The 19,875-nt window shown below is 46.9% G+C and overlaps 1 protein-coding gene across 1 annotated transcript in view; it reads right to left on the reverse strand.

Annotated features, from left to right (window-relative positions):
* MYL10 (myosin light chain 10) overlaps nt 1–9,882 on the reverse strand; it is a 28,725-nt gene extending 18,843 nt beyond the window's left edge. The window contains exon 1 of the mRNA XM_021005801.2: nt 9,856–9,882. Within this exon, the coding sequence (XP_020861460.2) occupies nt 9,856–9,858 (3 nt within the window). The 5' untranslated portion in view covers nt 9,859–9,882. The remainder of the gene's footprint in view (nt 1–9,855) is intronic.
* Nucleotides 9,883–19,875: the final 9,993 nt, after the last annotated feature.

The raw sequence follows: 19,875 nt of genomic DNA on the forward strand, positions 1-19,875 counted from the left end.
GTTCTTTAATTAAGCTATTGGGTCACCCAGACCAAGACTATGTGTGTTGTGCCTTCCTCAGGAGGTCACTCATGCAATAAAAAATCAGACCAGAGATGGGCTGGGCTGGAAGGGAACATGGGGGCCATCTGGCCCAATCATCTAGGAAAACGAATGCCAAGTTATCCAGAGGCAGGTAGGTGGTGCCCCAGTGGTTAGAGCACTGGGCCTAAAGTCAGGATGACCTGAGTTCAAATCCAGCCTCAGACACTCCCTAGCTATGGGACCCTGAGCAAATCGCTAAAGCCCTGCTGGCCTCAGTTTCCCTAAATGTAAAATTGGGAAAATAACAGTATCTAGCTCAGAAGGTTGTCATGAGGATCCAGTGAAATAATATCTGAAAGCAACCTTAAGGCACTATTATTATTAGCTAACTGTTATTACGGTAGCTTTTACCCATCGCTTTATGATTATATGATCCCAAGAGCTAAAGTGAAAAGGACCTTAAGGGCCTCCTCGTCCAAACCCCTTCATTGTACTCTTGAGGAAACTGAGGCCCAGAGAGGCACAGTTGTGACTTGCCCGTGATCACACAGATAGGCAGATTATAGGGTCCTTGATTTAGAACTGGGAAGAGCCTTGCAGACAAACCAGTCTAACCTGCTTATTTTACAGATAAGGAAACAGAGACCTGGAGCAGTAAAGGGACTTGTCCATGGTCACACAGAGAGTAGGCATAAAAGGTAAAATTTGAAGCCAGGTCCTTTGACTTCAGAGCTAGTTCTTTTTCCACTGTGCCATAGGATTTAACATTGGAAGGGAGCATGAGATCAATTCCAATCATCTCATTTTGCAGATGAAGAAACTGAGGTACAGAGAGGTTAAGTGATTTATTTATCCATAGGGAATAAATAGAAGATCCTAGATTTGAACCCAGACCCTTTGACTCTATCCACCAAACTACCCACCTTCAAATATTTGAAGACAAATATCCTAATTTCTTGGCCCGACCCTCCTATGGCATTGCAAGTCCTCCCACTATCCTAGTCTCTCTCCCAAGGACAAATTCTAGTTCATCAATGGTCCCTGTAATCTCAACAGTGTGGGGAACTTCCCTGACTCGTGATAAGCTAGTCTTCAGTTTACAGTCTTAGACGATTGCCTATGGCACTGGTTTAGGTGACTTGCCCAGGGTCATACAGCCTGCATGTCTCAGAAGTAAGATTTGAACCCAGGTCTTCCTGTCTCAGAGGCCTGCTTTCTCCTTATTACACCATGCTGCCTCTCACCAACATCCTGTCTGAAATGCCATCCCCAGAACTGAACACTGTTCCAGGTACGGCTTGACTGGGGCAGAACGTAGGGGAACTCTGCCCTCCCTCCCTCCCTCCCTCCACACTCTCCATCCATGCTACTCATTTTCCCCAGCTTTATGGAGGCTTCCCAGTGATGTCCAGTTGGCTCCCCCACATTGTCCTTCCTCACGCTGGGGAGAGGGCTCAGAGCCAGGTGCCTAGGCGGAGTCGGAGGGCTTGCAGAACCCTGGGGGTGAGGCAGCAGGAGGGCTGGGCCAGCCTGCAATGAGCTGGTTTATATTCCTCCTTGCATGCCTTAATCACCCCTCTGTGCTGAACAGCACAGTTCCCTTTGCTGAATAATTAAAAGGCCAGCTTCATAGCCGCCTCTAATCACTTTATTATATCACAAATGCTAATGTTCTTTCAACTGGGCTGTTTCCCAGAATCTTTTTTGTTATTTTTGGAATTTAAAAAAAAAAATAGTAATAACAATAATAAAAAATAATCAGCATCTCCTGACCCGGCCTGAGACTGGGTGCCTAGGCAACACACGGTACCAGCCAGTCTCCTTCCTCTTCTCTCAAAGCTTTAGTCTGAATTCTTAGATGTTAGGGACTTGGAGGTTTCGAGGGAAGAAATCTAAGGGCCCAGACGTGTCAAAGCAAAAGGCAGCACTGTGCTCTCCCCCATGCCAGGGCACTGTCTGGCATCTGAGAATCGCTGGATTTGAGAATAGGAGGAGGCCTCAGTGGTCCTCTAGAGCCTTACGTGCATGATGGCCAGGAAGTCAAGAGCTGAGGAGGGAAGGGTGGGGAAAGGTTGGGCAGGGTCATGATGAATTGGAAGGGCATTGTAGGCCCGACAATATGGGCCTGGTTCAGTGTCACAGGCTCTCAGGATTTAAGACTGCAAGGAATTTCCGAGATAACCTAGCTCAATCTTCTCATTAGGTGAAAAAGAAAATGGCAGCCCAAAGAGCTTCCCTGACTTGCCAAAGAGTCCTGTGGTACAATGGAAAGTCAAGCAGAGTCAAAGGGCCAGACTGGATTTTAGGGTGTCAGCACAGTGTAGGGGAAGGGCTCTGGGTTCAAATCCTGCCTCTGCTTCTCAATCCCTGTGTGACCTGTCACATCCATGGCCCTTCATTTCCTCATCTATAAAAGGAAAGGGATAAACTTGAATGGTCTCAAGAGTACCTTGCAGTTCCGGAGTTAGGATCCTATCCTCTGCCTCTTACTTTTCCTGCCTTCCTGTAAGACTCATTTCAAATCCCACCATGTGCAGGACCACCTTTCTGGTCCTCCCAACTGTTAATGCCTCCCCTCTAATATTACTTACATAAACCTTATGTTTATCTTGTACCTACTGATTTAGGTATGTCTCCCCTATATAGAATGTGAGCTCCTTTCTAAAAAAATTAATTTATTTTTCGTTTTCAACAATCACTTCCATAAGCTTTTGAGTTCTAGATTTTCTCCCTTTTCCCGCCTCCTTCCCCAAGACGGCGTGAAATATGATATAAGCTCTACGTATACATTCCTATTAAACATATTTTCACATTAGTCATGTTGTAAAGAAAAATGAGAACCAATAGGAGGAACCACAAGAAAGAGGAAACAAAACAAAACAAAACAGAAGAAAAAAACAGATAGTGTGCTTCCAAGTGCAGAATGTAAGTTCCTTGAGGGCAGGAATTGCATTTGCTTTTTCTTTGTAGACCCAGGATTTAGCACAGTGTCTGAAGCACAGTAAGCACGTACTACATGGTGGATAGTATGACTAGGAAGCCTCTAGGGGTCCTTGCTGAGTTCGTAATCACATAGATTCCAACCTAGTAACTATGAATTGGGGCAAGACAGCTAAGCTCTAAGGAGAACTCTGAGCTAGATCATCACTGAAGTTCCTTCCATTAACCTATCCTCTTGCATGTATCCTTCATGCTTGTGCCTGGAATAACCTCCCAACCCTAGCCAACATTCCCCACTATTCACTTCTTCTCTATTGACTTCCTGGACATCTGACAAATCCCAATCAAATGCCACCTCCTCCAGGAAGCCTTCCCTGCTCTCTTTCCACTAGGACCATAGAAGGCATTTTATTTCTACATTAGTACCTCAATCAGGCACTTAGCATGTATCCTTTTCTATTATAGTTACTTTTGTGTCCATCCTTTCCCCTCACCAGACTATAAGCTGGAGGGGTGGTGTGGGGGTAGGTAAATAGGAGTGTGTAACTTGTAAAAAAAATTTATGTGTGTATATATGTGTGTGTGTGTACATATATACACAAATATAGAAATTAATTATAATTACTATATTGTTGTTCAATTGCGTCCAACTCTCCATGACCCTGTGTGGGATTTTCTTGGCAAAGATACCAAAGTGGATTGCCATTTCCTTCTCCAGTGGCCAACAGAGGCTAAATGACTTGTCCAGGGTCACACAGCTAGAGTGTTTGAGGCTGAATTTGATTCGGGAGCTTCTTGACCCTATGCCCAGCTCTCTATCCATTGAACCACTTAGCTGCCACCAATTACTATCTTAGAGTATGTTTATATTTTAAAGATATTTTTGAGGAGAAAAAGAACATTAGCTTCAACTCTCGCCTAATCCCAACCATGGAACGTTGTAAGAAGGGGGTAGTGATGGAAAAAGGAAAGAAAAGAGAAAAGAAGCATCAATACAATATTTTTTAAATGCACCAAAGTGAGCAGAAGGAACTTTAGAAGGGACACAGACAAGCATTGCTGGTGCAATTGCATTAAATTTAATAAACACCTTTCAGAAAAAAAAAACAAGTTGAATGTAATAGATTCAGGGTTTCCTCTGCAATCCTCTTTTTTCCGCTGTTTGTACAGTGAAATGTTCATGTTCAAGTTTGTAAGAAATAATTGACAATTTAACCAAAAAGTAGAAAAGAAAGAAGAGCCAAGAAGGGAGAAGGGAGATAGAGGAAGGAAGCAGAGGAAGCTTGCCTCAAATAGTCCTGATAATATGTTTCATTTATTGAGAAAATAAGAGATAAATAATAATTCATATTAGTCTTAAAGCATTCTTCTACTAAAGTGAGGCAGCTAGGTGGCACCACAGTGCGCGTAGAGCGCCAGGCCGGAGTCAGGATGATCTGAGTTCAAATCCAATCTCAGACACTTGCTGTCTGGGTGACCCTGGGCAAGTCACTCAACACTGTTTGCCTCAGTTTCCTCATCTGTAAAATGAGCTGGAGAAGGAAATGGCGAATCACTTCAGGATCTCTGCCAAGAAAACCCCGAAAGGGGGCAGGAAGAGTCAGACACAACTGAAGTGGCCGAACCAATTAATCTAATTCCATAACTACTTTAGCTGCTTTGGTTACTGGATCTCACTATTACTCATATAGATCTTGCACCCCACAAAAGTCTGAATTGTTGGCCAGTCGTGCCTAGGAGTGAGCAGTCAGGGCAGTGATGCCATGACACACAAGTGAATTGGATTTCAGGGAGGCAGAGCTGTGCAAAGGTACCAGCGTCCCTTTCTCCTCCGCCACCATCTGGGCCCAGTGGCCAGATACAGACCAGGACAACTGGAGTGAGCAGTCCCCGAGGGAAAGAATGCCCTTAGGCTGCTTACCAGAGAAGGTAGGCTGGGACATGGGCCTTGAAGGGTGGGTCAAATTCAGAGTAGATATGGAGTCAAGAAGACCTGGTTCAGATCCTGGCTCTGCCACTTAACAGTTGTGTGACCTTGGGCAACTCATTTGCCTTTCCATGCCTTGATTTCTTCATCTGGAAAATGGGGATAACCCTACCAGTACTACCTATCCTTTGTGGCTGATGTGAGGATTAAATGAGTCAAACTGTGCACAAAGCAGGTAGGAAAGAGGGCATTCCAGATGGAGGGAACGTCAAGGACAAAGATAAGGTGATGGGGAATTCACAGGGAGTTTACTGGCCTGGCCGAGCAGAGGTTTTTTGTAGATGAACAATGACAAATGCAGTTTGGCAGGGTAAGGTAGGGCCACAATCTAGTGGGCCTCAAGTTCAAACCGAAGCCTTCTGCTTTTCCCGTAGTCTTGCCGGGTGAAAGATCGCCTAGAAAGACCTGAGGGCAGGCAGACCCTCCGTGAGGCTGGGGAGGGGCCGGGCCTTCATCTCGGTTGGCCTCATTCATTATGAAGCGGGTGAGAAGCCCCAGTCAGGGGCAAGGGGCCTGCTGCTTATTGCTGCCGGCCCCTTTCGGGGGCAGGTGAAGGCCAGATGCACCATCAAAGGCCAGCCCTGGTCGGGGAGGACCCAGGAGGAGATGGCCTGGGAGACCTCCCGAAGGACGCAATTTGCATTTCAAACAGGGGTTGCCTTCGATTTAAATACAATTAGCATTTCCAGTAATAGGATTCTCCCGCTTTCTCATCAGCCCCTCCAAAATCGGTTCTCATTCCCTCCTTGGTCGGACGCCCAGAATTACTCATACGACCGATTTACTTGGGCTCCCGTGAGAACAGCAGCACCCTCTTCTCCAGTGCTCAGGCTGGCTTCCTGCCTTCCTCCCTCTCCGCTCGCTCTCTCTCTCCTCTCTCTCTCTCTCTCTCTCTCTCTCTCTCTCTCTCTCTCTCTCTCTCTCTCTCTCTCTCCCTCTCTCTCGCTCTCTCTCTCTCTCTCTCTCTCTCTCTCCTCTCTCTCTCGCTCTCTCTCTCTCTGTCTCTGTCTCTGTCTCTGTCTCTGTCTCTCTCCTTCTCTCTCTCTCTCTCTCTCTCTCTCGTTCTGTCTCCGCCTTTTTTCCTCCCCCTTGTGATTTCTCTGTGTCTGCTTTTCTTTGTTTTTCCAAGCTGAATTTCCCTGTTTGTTTCTCTCCTCCCTGTGTTTCTCCTGTCTTTCCATCTCTGTCTGTAACACACACACACACACATGCACACACACACGTGCGCACACACATGCACACATACACACACACGCACACATACACACACACACACACACACACACACACCAACACACACACACCCTTCTTCACTCCTGACATAAATTTCTCTTTTATACACAGCCCCCCCCACACACACACATACCCAGTCCTGCCTCTTCCTCCTGGGATCACTCAACCACAGCCACTCCCACATACATGTTGGATTTTCTCTCCCCACCTCCCCACAATGCCTACATCACCCCAAGTGTTTATAACAGCCCTATGCATACAGTAGGTGTTCAGTAAATTCAAACTGGCTTGTATTTGGCTTGCATTTTTTTAAATACACAATCTACCCTCAACCCCCCCCATACACACACACACACACACATACAAGCTCGCATTTCTCACAAAACACATATCGAGCCCATTTCCCTGAAAAGTGCGCCCAGCCCCAAAATACACTGTCCTCCTTTCAGCCATAGCCTGAGTCGAAGCACATCCCCCTAGAGGTCCTTAGTCCCTTCCCTGTGAGGCAGGTTGGAATGGTAAAAAGAACACGGAAGCCAGAGAACATTGGCTTCAGATCCCATTTCTGAAGCTTAGCATCTGTGTGGCCATGTATGTCACTGAGCCCACCTGGGCCAGACTGTCCTCATCTGTACAAGAGGTTGGCCTCTCCTCTAGAGTGAGGCCCCTGTCCATCCCCTTCCTCTGGAGAGTCAGGGTCTGCTTGGAAGTTTGCCAGTCTTCCCTTACATCACCTGGTATAGTCCAGAAAACTTCAGAAGCACTTTACAGAATCTGAATTTCGAGCCCCTTCCCCTCCCCGGGCCTCAGTTTCCCCATCTGTAAAATGAGAGGGCTGGAGTAAATGCCTCTGAGGTCTCTTCCAAATCGAGAGCTGTGATCTCTTAGTCTATTTTGGGGGAGGTGAGATAAATTGCATTGAGTTTTTCTCTTCTCACAAACAAGGTATGAGGGAATGAGCCAGACTCCAGACCAGAGCTCAAAAGAGACCCACCCCTCCTTGAGCCCAGACGGCAGACACCCTAGTTCTGGCCGGCTCTTCTGTCTTGGGGACACTCCCTCTTCCCAGCCCTCCTCTTCTCCCCAAAGGCAGAGACCCCAAATGCAGACACCCGAGGCAAATGGGAGGCCGTGTGCACAGTGGAATTTGCTCACTGGGTCCTCTGGCCCTCCGAATTCCATTCCAGAGGCTCTGTGTGGTCTCCCCCTTGCTCCCCCAATGATCTCCCTGAACCCGTCCATCTCACCCTCTCTTCCAAGACTGTTTGTCAGAGCCTAGAAGCACTCTGCTGACTTGTAATTATTTTTACTATGGTTCTTTGTCTCCACTAATCCTTTGAAAGAAGCTTTACTGAACAGCTGAAATATTATGATGCTATAAAATCTCTGTAATATTTATAAATCCCTTAAGACATCATAACGAAAAAAAAACCTCCCCACAGAGTTCATCTAACATAATTACATATACATTTCCCTCTGATTAATAAAAAATGATCACTTCCTTATGGAAAGATAGACTGAGCTCTCTCCTCCAGCCCCCCTCTTCCCTTGCCCCTGAACCCCCTCCTTCCCTTTTAAGCTCAGATCTTTCCCCTTTCTCCTCTGCAGAGAAAGGTGTCAGAAAGGCCTGGCCCACCACAATAGGACCTCTCTCCCCTGAGCTTCTGCTGCCTGAACAAGAAACAGGGACCAAGTTCCAGGAGCAAAAAGCCTTTGTTCTCCCAAGACCATAGATCCCACTTACTGGGTAGGGGGATTGGGGGTCTCATCAGTGAGACAGAGGAGCCAGCCACCTACACAGCAAGCTGTCTGTACAAGCCTTTCAGGAGCCTGGAATTCCTAGGCTCTGGAGACAGAAATAATTTTAGTATATGAGGCAGGCACTGAGTATGGAAGGCAGTGTTGTACAGTGGGCAGAGCACCGAGGCTGGAAGCAGAGGATCTGCTTTCAGATCCTGCCTCCCAGGCAGGTGGTGCTGGACGGGGAGCCAGGGAGTCCTGCCTTAGACATGCACCAGCTATATAATCCTGGCCAAGTCACTTGAGCTTCTTCAGCCTCAGTTTCCTCCTCTGTAATACAGGGATGATGATAGCACCCACCTCCCAGAGCTTTTGTAAGTCTCAAATGAGATGACCTCCATAAAGCACTTTAAAAGGTATTAGATAAACATTAGCCATCGTGATTCCTAGCCACGTCACCTTGGCCACTTCCTCATCCCTTTGGGTCCAGCCCTGCCTTTCCAGGTGCTTTGAAATCAAGGCTCCCGAACCCTCCCTAAGAGTCATTGGCAAGCTCCTCTCTGTGAATGAGGGCATCAGACCCTTCACTCCCTGCTAGCAAGGATTCAGGGCAGCTGAAGGCCTGGAGATTATTCAGGAAAAAGAAGACTGGAGACAGCTTGGCTCTGCTCCGGCCCCAGGCTAGCCTCCATACCTGGAAGAATTTCAGTGTCATGATAATGTATGGGGGCAGTGGGACCCCAGGAGGGAACTGAGAGGAATCATACATTTCAAGCTGGAAGGGACTTCCAGGGCCATCCAGCCCAATCTCTTCATTTTGCAGATGAGAAAATTGAGGCCCATGAGAATGAAGTGACTTGGCCAAGGTCACTCAAGTAGAAAGAAGCAAAGACGGGCCCTGTGACCCCCAAATCCTCTCTTCTTTCCCACTGTGCCCCATGGCCTTTAGAGAAAAGCAAAAAGAGGGTAAAGACCAATCCTGAGCTGTGGCTTCCAAGTTTTTCATTCCACTCCCCAGTTCTGAGTCCTCCTGTCTCCCCGCTCTTCTTCTCTCTCTTTTCTTCTTTGTTGAGGCTTCACCCTCCCCTTCTTTTCCCAACCACCAGCCCTCTCATCTCCCCATAAACCTAGAAAAAATGTAATGGTTAAACAAATCAAAGTCAGCAAATTGTTTTTGCCAACTGATGACCAAGTGGGTGACAAGCTTCAGATAGATGGGGTGTGGGCATAACGAGGGTGAGGACAGGGCTGGGGGATGAGGCCACAGCTGGAATGAGGTGTTAAGATCAGGGGTGGAGGGGAGGCCGTGTCAAGGATGGGGTTGAAGTTTGGAGGACTCCATGAGATGATGATTAAGGATGAGATTAAGGATGAGGTGGAAGGTCAGGGCTGGGAGAATGAGGTCTGGTTTGGGGGGAGGTCAGAACTGAAAGAGTAAGGTCAGATTTGTGGGTGGGGTTCAGGTTTGGGCGGGGGAGGATGGGTTAAGGACTGGTAGGATGGGGTCTGTGTTGTTGGGTTGAGGTCCAGGTTGGAACCAAGGTCAGATTCGAAGGTTTAGGGGGCCTTCAGTGAAGTTGGGGCTGAGGGAGGACATGTATGGTCAAGGTTGGGAAGATAAGGCCAAGGTAGGGGCATGGCAGAGGGAAACCACCATGAGAAGCACAGAGAGGGAGGCACTCTGGATCCCTTGTGGCCTATGGGGAGACCCTCGGCTCCCTCAGGTTAGAATTGAAGCCACCTGGGCTCAGCAGAGAAGGTCTCTGGCTGAACTCCTGCTGCTTCAAGCTTCCTCCCATCAGGATCAGATGGACAGAGGAGATGGAAGAGAGAGACTGGGGGAGCAAAGGCAGAAGACACAAGAAAGGGGGCTAAAGGGAAAGAAAAAAAAGGAGTGTAAGAGAAGAGAAAAATAATCACATCCTACCTACCATAAAGCTGTTCTTTCTGTCGCCTCTGTTGTGCCAACCTGCAAGATAGCACATCGAGTGGCAATTTTATAGTGTTGCTGACAATGAGGGTAAATATGCCCGTTCCAAGTTTAGACAATAGATGTAAGGTGGCAAAAGTGCGGTAACCAGAGCTCAGGAGAATCTCTGGCATCTCATCTGTGCAGGACTTGGGATTTGCCCAACAACAAAGCTGGAGATGAATGTTGGTCTAGGGCTGCCCTTGAGAAATGCCCCCTCCCAGAGAGTACCAACTGGGCACTCAGAAAGGCATGGTGGACAAGTGTGGTTCATGGTGGAAACACTGTGCCTTTATCCTAAAATTGAAAGGAACTCTAAAGATGAACTCTGCCGGGCGGGACGATCTCCCAAAGATGAGCTCTACTAGACCGCAAAGTCTCTGACTTCATCGAGGTTACATCTGAGATTTCTTTGGGATCCCCCACTGCCACTAGCCTAGGATTTGCCAGTATTCAGTAAATACTGGTCAACTGGATAAAAGGGGGGAAAGAAGGCAGTTCCAGCTGCCCTTTCTGCTCTTCTTCATATTTGCTGCTCCATTTCCAGTGTCTACAATTTTGGAATGGCAGTGCTCCACGCCTTCCTCACTGCCATCTTTTAAAAACCCTTGTTTTCCTCAAAAGTTTGCCCAAGCACTACCTTGTACACTTTCGCTTTTTTGTATGTTATGGCCCCCTTTGGCAATCCAATGAAGACTTGTGGACCCCTTCTTAGAATGATGTCATCGGGTGCATAAAATAAAATACATCTTATTACAAAGGACACCAAATACTGTAATCAAAATACCAAAAGTCCCAAGTTCATGGCTCCCAGGTTAAGAACCCTCCTTCTACAGGAAACCTTTCCTGATCCCCTCCCCCAGCTTCTAGTACTCCTTCCAAATTCACCTTGTATTTATTTTATGTATATTAATTTATATGGGTAGCTAGGTGGTACAGTGGATACAGCACCAAGCCTGGAGTCAGGAAGACTCATCTTCCTGAGTTCAAATCCAGCCTCAGACTCTAACTAGCTACGTGACCCTAAGCAAGTCACTTAACCCTATTTGCCTCAGTTTCCTCATCTGTGAAACGAGCTGGAGAAGGAAATGGTGAATCATTCCAGTATCTCTAGCAAGAAAACCCTAAATGGGGTCACAAAGAGCTAGACAAGCAAGACTGATGAACGACTGAACAACAAAAATATTAACTTATTTATATCTTGTTACTCTCAAATAGAACGGGAATTCTTTGAGGGCAGGGATCCCAGTGCCCATCACCATGCCTGGCACAGAGTGGCTGCCTGTTGATTGAATGATTGCTTCAGACAGCGAAAAATCCAGACACCCTCCCTTCTGGCAGGTACTGCCCATGCCAAGCTAAGAAAGGGCGCCCACAGAAATGCTAAGCTGAATTGGCATGATTTCCTTGAGTTCTTCAAATGCTTTCTCAGAACCACCATGGGCTTGAGCTCTATGCTCTAGAAAGGAAAAATCACTGCCTCTGGAGTCAGAGGACTTGGGTTAAAATGACCGTGGATGAGTCATTTTATTTCCCCAGGTCTCTGTTTCCTCATCTACAAAATGGGCAAGTTGGAATAAAAAACCTCGGACTGTGGCTTTTTGCCTTTCTTTGTATCCCCAGCATTGAGCACAGTTGACAGCACACAGTGAGCACTCAATCAGTGCTTGTTGACGGACTGACTGACTGACTGTGAAGTCTCTTCTAGCCCTAGATCTATGAGACTGTGAGCCTAGCCTGCGTGCTAAGCACTGGGGATCTGAAGGAAAGGGAGACATGGTCCCTGCCCTCAGAGGGCTTAGATTCTGATGAAGGTTCCTCTGTTTCCTGAAGAATCGGGAGAGAGACCCAAGGGACAGGCAGCTGCAGGGACCTGTGTGCCCTTCTAGAGAGACAGAACCCTTCACATGCATTAGATACCAGCTGACCCTCTCCAGAATCCTGTGAGGAAGTAGAAAGAGCACCGAATTGAAGGCAGAGGTCCTGGGTTCAAATCCTGACTAGCTTGGACAAGTCCCAGCTTGTGCACCTGAAAAATCAGCCTGGGGGAGTGCAGTTTGGTGCAGAGGAAGGTGTGCCATAAGTTAAAGGACCTGGGTTCGAATCCCAGTTCTACCACCTCCTGCCTGTGTGACCTTGAGCCAGTTAGCTGACCACCTGGGCCTCGGTTTCCTCGTTTGTAAAATGAGGGGGCTGGCTTCACTGACCTCCAAAGCTCCTTTGAGCTCCTGCTCTCTGATCCCTGACTGTCTCTGGCCATGAAGCCTGTTCGGGGGCCGCCCGGTCAGATCCTTTGCCAGGGAAAACATAACCCAGATCAGGGTCTGACCACGTCCCCGGGAATGTAAGGGCTTAGCTGTCCCGTGGGGGAGCATCAAGACCCATGAAGCTTGGGGAAGAGCAGCGAGCACTGTGGTCCAGAGTTTCCCTTTGATGCTGCCTTACAGAAGATTCGATGCAATTGGGATTCAGGCTGGAAGACAAGCCTGAGCCTCAGCCCTGGCAGCCTCTGGCTCAAGGGTGAGAATGGAGGCTTGAAGGGGATCTTTCTGGTAGTCATGGTAACTTTCTGCCCATCCCAGGGGAGAAGTGTGACTGGCTGTGACTACGTCAGCCCCGGCCGTCCTTCAAGGCCCATCTTAACACCACCTCCTCCAGGAAGCCTTTCTGATTCCTCTTCCAAGCTCATCCTAAATACCAGGGAGCTTTTCCCGACCCCACCCCCAGGGACTGGTACCTCCCCTCCCCCACAAATAACCTGTTACTTATTTTATATCTACATGTATGCAGTCTCCCTTATGGAATGTGAATTCATTGGAGGCAAGGACTATTTCATAGATCATACATCAGAATCCGGGAGGGACTCCAGAAAACACACTTTTACAGATGAGAAAACTGAGGTCTGGGGAAGTTAAGTGACTTTTCCAAGGTAGCAACGGCAGTATGGCTGGTAAAAAATGAACCCAGGGTCTTCTGACTTCCAAATCAGAGCAATCTCCACTTTCTTGTGCTGCCTTTCTTTCTGGACTATTTTCCCCTTATCTCCCCACCTAGCACAGTGCTTGGCACATAGTAGGATCTTTTAAAAATGCTTCTTGATTTATAGGCAAAAATGATACAATCCCTGCCCTCATTGAGTGATAAGAAGCAACCCTCCCGTAGCAAAGATGTGTTGAATGGAGACTAAAACCAAGTCCAGATGAAACCTGGGATAACAGCAAGTATGTCAAGGCAACAAGCACCTACTATGTGCCAAGCACTTGGTGTACAAAGCAAGGCAAAAATGAGTCCCTGTTCTCACGGAGCTCACAGTCCGGGGTGGGGTGGGGAACAATGCGCAAGCAGCTATGTACAAACAGGAGAAATACAGGGTAAATCGGAGATGATCCCGCAGGGAAGTCCAAGGTTAAGGGGGACTGGGAGGAGCAGAGAGGATTGTCACAGGATCAATCAGCAAACACTTATTAAATATCAATTAGGTCGAGGGCACCGTGCTAGGCACTGTGGGGAGAGAAACGCTAGCTATTACTAGGGTTGGGAATGAAACAATCCCAACCCACAAAGAGCTTACATTCCAATGTGAAAGAAAACACGTTCAGTAATAGTGCTAGTAATAGTAACACCAGCTTGCATTCTACAGCAATGTAAGGTTTGCAAAGTGCTTTGCATATGTTGACTTAGTCGGTCCTCACAAGAAGCCCAGGAGTTATTAAGTATTAATAATTGTTAATGCTAATGATATTCATTATTGGTATTGATTATTTTTAGCCAACAATTATTGGTTATTAATAATCGGTGTTGTTAGTATTCCTACTGTACAGATGGGAAAACTGAGGCTAACGCAGTGCCTTGTCCAGGGTTGCACAGACAGTGAATAGCTGAGATAGGGTGATCACTTGATATTATTTGGTTCCAAGCAATCTAACCTAACTGCCCCCTAAGACACACACAGCACGACTACAAGGCGAAAGCAGAAACGGTAATGAAATACCAAGCACTTTGGGATGGTGGGATGGCATGTAGCAGTTGAGGGGAACAGGAAAGGCGCCATGGAACCTGAGAGCTGAAGGGGCCTCACTGGCTGGCAGGCTGTCTGGTGTCCACGTCCACCACCCCACAAGGCAGCACCATTTCACCCTTGCGTAGATGTCGTTTGGGGGAAGTTTTCCCTTATGTTGAGCTCAGATCTGCCTTCCCATAACTTCCAATCATAGATAGCCCTTTGTTCTGCCTTCTGGCTCCAAGTGGAACACGTTATCATTATGAATGCCAAAATTAGTGCAGATGCCCAATTGGCTTAGCCCATTGCAGCTCAGGGGGAACTGAGGCACTGAGAAACTAATGACTTTACTGACGGTCACGCGTGGGGCAGCTAGGTGGCTCAGTGGATGGAGCGCCGGTCCTGGAGTCAGGAAGACTTGAATTCAAGTCTTGCCTCAGACATGTCTTAACTGTGAGACCCTAAGCAAGTCCCTTCACCCTGTTTGCCTCAGTTTCCTCATCTGTACAATGAGCTGGAATGGCAAACTACTCCAGTATCTCTGCCAAGGAAACCCCAAATAGGTTCATTAAGAGTCAAACACAACTGAAAACACAACCGAAAGTCACATAGGGTAATGACCCCTCATCCTGATTTCAGAGCCAGAGCTCTGGTCACTTACCTGTACTGCCTCTTTCTTCCCTTTCCCCCAGGCTCAAGAGATCCAGCAGCCTGCAGTGCACACCCCTACACCGGGCATAGGTGGAGTGGCCTCGGGAAGGTGGTCAATTCATGGCAAGTTTTGCCCTGGCAGTGAGTTAGCCCCTCTCCTGTGTTCATTAAGCATTTAGTAAAAGCTTAAAATGTGCCTGGCACTGTGCTAGGCTTTGGAAGTACAGAGACAAAAATGAAAGTGTCTTCCCTCGCTGGGGCTTACAGTCTATTGGAGAAAACAGGAAGTACAAAACTAGATGGAAATTAAAGATATAATTTGCTTGGTTTTTGTAGGAGGTGGGGAAGATGCTTAGCAGTGGAGGGCAATCAGGTTTCTTGCAATTTCATGTGTGTGGGGAACTCCCAGGTGAGAAAACTCCCTCCACCATGGCAGATTGCTAACTTACAGTCTTAGAACCCTGAGAATTTCAGTGACTTGCCCAGGATCACACAGCCAGTATATGTCAGAGGCTAGACTTAACCTAGGACCTCCTGGCTGCAAGGCTGGCTTTCTCTCAGGGACGCCACACCACCTCCCATGTCAAGAGTGGCACACAATCTCTCACAACCCACTGCAATAAGAGATCTGGAAGCGTGACTACCATCCACCTTCCCAAACCTCCCCAACATCCCCAAAGTGTGTAAGCAGCAGCAAAGAAACTCCAAATGACCAAGTCTGGGGGAAAGGAGCTCGAGACTGCAGAGCACACACTGAGTGTCTTCATTCTCTGCCTGCTTTAACTGTTGTTTGGGCAGAGAGCGTGTCTGACTTAACTGGCTTCCCCAGGATGGGAGAGGACCAGAACTGACATTCCCTCCAGCCACCGAACGGTAATGTGTGTGAGAGCACTAAAGACTACCAGAGCCAAAGACAAGCACGAGATGGAATCGTGGGAGTGCTGAGACTTTGAGAGAAACAACACAGACATGGCAGGCTCTCAGTCAATCATTCCTGTCCAGTTCCTCCACCCTCCCTGCCCCAACCCCTTTTTAATCAGTGGCTGAAAGTATAAAAAGCTACCATCAGAAGCAAACTAAAACCACAGAATACTTAATGTGACACTGACCAGGGTGTTTGGGACGTTCCCAAAGCTTAGAGAAGATATAGCCCGTGTCTCAAGGAAGACCCTGTGCAGGGTCACAGTTATTCCTGGACAGGTGGCAACTTACAGGGGCGGGGTCTAGAGGAGCATCCTATGTATGGATCCATGCAATGGGTGAATAAAGAGGCACTTCCCTGGTAGGAAGGACAGGTGGGAAGAGACAATTAGAGAATATCAATCTTTTCTGGTCTAGCCCCAGAAGAAAACTCTTATGGAGCCGCCATTGTCAAGGAGAATTAGGTAGAGAAGTGTCATTTGATATTTTTTTAGCAATGATTTAGATGAAGGCAGAGATTTATAGATGCTAGGGGTAAGAGCTAAAATATTAGCTGTCAGAGTCAAGACTCTGAGGTCTCAACAAGCCAAATGGACCAAATCTAAGAAGATGAAATATAATAAGGATAAATGCAAAGTCCGACACTTGGGACCAAGAAATCAATTTCACAAGTCCAAGGTGGAGAAGATATGGCTAAACAAACAATGTGTGAAAACAGTCTTAGAGATCTGGTGGATTGTGAGCTCAAGACATATGAACAGTATGAATAAAGCAACCAAATAAAAAGGTAACACTGTCTTGGGTGGCTTTTACTTGGGCTAGAGTGTCCATGGCTAGGGAGACAAGAGTCCTCCTGTACGAGGCCTTGGTCAGAATAAAGTAAGTTGGAGGTGGGGAAAAGGGCACATTTTAGGTAAGAACAACTGGAGTAGGCTGGACGAGGGTGATTAGAATTGTAAGGGTGGCAATGCCATTTAAAGGTTGACATCTATCTTCCAATATTTAAAGGGCCCCAGAGAACAGATCCAAGAGTACAGGTCAGAAGCCTTCTCAGTGCAATGAGACAGATTTCAACTGAATGCAAGGAAAAACTCCCTAGAAATTAGAACTACTCGAAAGGTCAATGAGCTTCTCGGAGAGATAGTGAGCTCCCCCTCACTAGAGGCCTTGAGGCAAAGGCTAGGTGATCACTAGTCAGGGACGTGGCGGACACTCCATCCTCATCCTCGGACCTTTGCCCTTCTTTTCCTCTTCTTCCGAAGCTCAGAATCTCTGCTCAAGTATCACCTTGGATCTAGAGTTGGAGGACTCTAGGTGTGCCTTTGCTGTGACCTTTGGTAAGTCAACCCCAACTCCTAGTGCTTCCTCCTTCCCCACCCCCTCTTGACCTTATATTGCTTTTATACACCTTTTACTTATAAAAGGTATTCCAAAGGCTCCAACCTGCACTAAGATTTTTGGGACACCCTGCCTATGTGCACAGAACATAAGTTAATGGAATGCAGGGCCAGGGACTGTTTGCTTTTTGTATCCCCCGTGCTTAGCGCAGTTCCTGGACAAATAAGCTCTTGTTGACTGACCAACCTGTGGGTGGCATTTCCCCAGGCTGGTTCAGCCTGGCACACAGACTCAACTTTGAGGCAAGTTCTGTTGATTTTTGGTTCAGCCTCAATCTTCAGCACCCCCTTCGCTATCCCCCTAAGATTTCTAATAAATGCAGGCTGGCACAGTGGAGGAAACTCAAGAACTTCTTCCCGGTGCCTTGGCTTCAAGGGTACAGCCACCATTTCCCATCTGAAACCTTTTCCTTGAAGACTAACCCGGAAAACTATGTGCCTGGGCTGGTGGAAGGAAGGAATGGGGTGATCCCCTGAAGTCCCATCCTATTCTAGGATTCTCTCTCTGGCTCCTCAGAAGCCTCTCAGCCCCAGGGCTGGACAAGTTGCTTGTTGTCTAGAGGAAGGGGAAGCTCCGTGCTCCCCGCAGCTAATAAATCTCTGGAGCCAGCGGCCACCAAGGCATGCACTGCTGGGCTTCCTACTTTCTAATTTCTGGCATCTTAAGCCCTTGTTTGGGAATAGTGCATGTCTAACTGAACTGGATTCCCCGGGATGAGAGACGACAAGAAATCTCGTCGCCTCCAGTCATGGAGCGGTAATGAGTGTGAGAGCGGCTAAGACTGCCAGCGTCATAGATAAATCCTAGATGGAATATTTGTGGGTTCTGAGACTTTTAGTGAATCAAAACAGAAATTACGAGCTCTTAGCCAATTATTCCTGTCTAGCTTTCCCCTTCCCCCCACCACTACCCTCCTTCTTTTTCATCTTATAAAGACAGAAACAACCACAATCAGAATCGAGCTGAAACCATGGAAAACTTAGCAAAATGAGACCGTTGTGAAACAAATTGGCAGCAGGGAGGGAGAGACAAGCTTCAGATGCCCATAAGGGGGGAGCTATGAGTTCTGACCCTGCTTGGTGCTCTGGGAATGCAGTGTGACATTGAATAAACGAGTTCACCTCTGTTTCCTTATCTGTAAAAATGGCCTAGCAATATATCCGTTATGGGGTTATTCTGAGCTCAGTCTTTTTTTCCCTTCTTTTTCTAAAACTAAGTGATCATGTGGCACTTTGAAAATACATTCATAGATGGTCTGTGGAACCACCATGGCACACTAGAAAGAGCAGTGGATTCAGAGACTGAGGAGCTGAGTTCAAATCCTACTCCAACTTAGAGGGACTAAGTGACTTTGGGTAAGCCACATCTCTAGGCTTGGTTTCCTCAACTGTAAAATTAAGGAGTTGGAGTAGACGGCCCCTAAGGTTGCTTTAAATCCTAAACGTAAGGTCCTATGACTCAGTTTCTCTTGGAGGTTTGGTCTCCAGCATCCGGCCCTGTCCCACTCAGTCCCAAGCATCCTCAGAGAACTCTGCTAATAGAGCTCCTCAGGCACAGAGGGCAGTTTCCAAATGGGCTAGAGCCAAGGACAAAGAGAGCTCTTTACCAACAACATCAGTTTCCATTGGATAAACTGAGATTTTCACAAATCCAGTGTCTGGAAAGAAAGTTCCTCTGGGGGATGTGCCTAACTTTGGAAAAATGTCACCAGACTTTCATGGGCCTAGATCTAGGGCTAAGAGGGCCCTGAGAGGCATCATGTCCAACCACCTCATTTTACAGATGAGTAAACTGAGGCCCAGCTGAGGAAAGTGACATAGGCTCATAGCCTCATAGATTTAAAGATGGAAGGGAAGCATCTCTGCCGCTAGATCCCTAAAAGGGCACCGACTCCCTCTCCCATCCATTTAACACATGGAGAAACTGAGTCCCAGGGAGACTAAGTTGAGTCACAGTGATGCAAGTAGTAAGCCTCAGAGAAAGGATTTGAACCCAGATCCTCTAAATCCAGAGCCAGATTTGGAGCTGGAAGTAACCTCAGCAGCCCCCTGATCCTGCCCCTTCAAGCTACAGTTCAGAAAAGTGGAGACCCAGAAAGCCTAGGTAATTCACCCCAGGTCACACTGGTAGAACTATAGGATCGCAGATTTAAGACTGGAAGAGCCTTTATAAGCCAGGTAGTCCAAACCCTCTTTTATACCTGAAGAGCTGAGGACTAGAGATGGAAAATGACTTGACTAAGGAAATACATCTCAGATTCAAATCTATGTCTTGACTCTTTTCACTGTATCATCTTCAGTTATAAAAAAGCATCATAAGAAGATTTTTATAGTGTAATTTATTGTTGTTGTTGAACTGTTTCAGTCAGGCCCAACTCTTCGTGACCCCATTTGGGGTCTTCTTGGCAAAGACACTGGAGTGATCTGCCATTTCCTTCTCCAGCTCATTTTACAGATGAGGTAACTGAGATAAACAGGGTGAAGTGACTTGCCCAAGGTCACACAGTTAGTACGTATCTAATTGTACTCTACTTTAAAACCACTACATGGAAATCTATTTTTTACACAAAAGGCCAACCTATGAATAAATCTGTAAACCAAGTGTCTGTTACATAGCCCAAGTAACCGAGAGAATGATTTTTCACTTGACAAAGGGCTTTTTCGATTTCCAAAAGGGGTCACCCTTAATTCTGCTCATTCATCTAGTACTGTATTTAAAATTGGTCTGGTTTCTTTTTAGGAACATGCCCTTCAAAAAACAAAGTCTTCTTGCAGGATTACCGTATGCTGCCCCCAAAAACAATTAAATTAATGCTTTATTTAATTAATGTGATTAATTAAAGCTTAAATTAATGGCAACATGCTTCCTGTTATAGATCTATTGATAGATAGATAGATAGACAGATAGATGATAGATAGATGATGGATGGATGGATAGATAGATAGATGGATAGATAGATAGATAGATAGATGACGGGTAGATAGATGGATGGATAGATAGAAAAATGGATGG

This window comes from Phascolarctos cinereus, unplaced genomic scaffold (genome assembly GCF_003287225.1).
Source record: "Phascolarctos cinereus isolate Bilbo 61053 unplaced genomic scaffold, phaCin_HiC Scaffold_5;HRSCAF=322, whole genome shotgun sequence".
NCBI classification, from domain to species: domain Eukaryota; kingdom Metazoa; phylum Chordata; class Mammalia; order Diprotodontia; family Phascolarctidae; genus Phascolarctos; species Phascolarctos cinereus.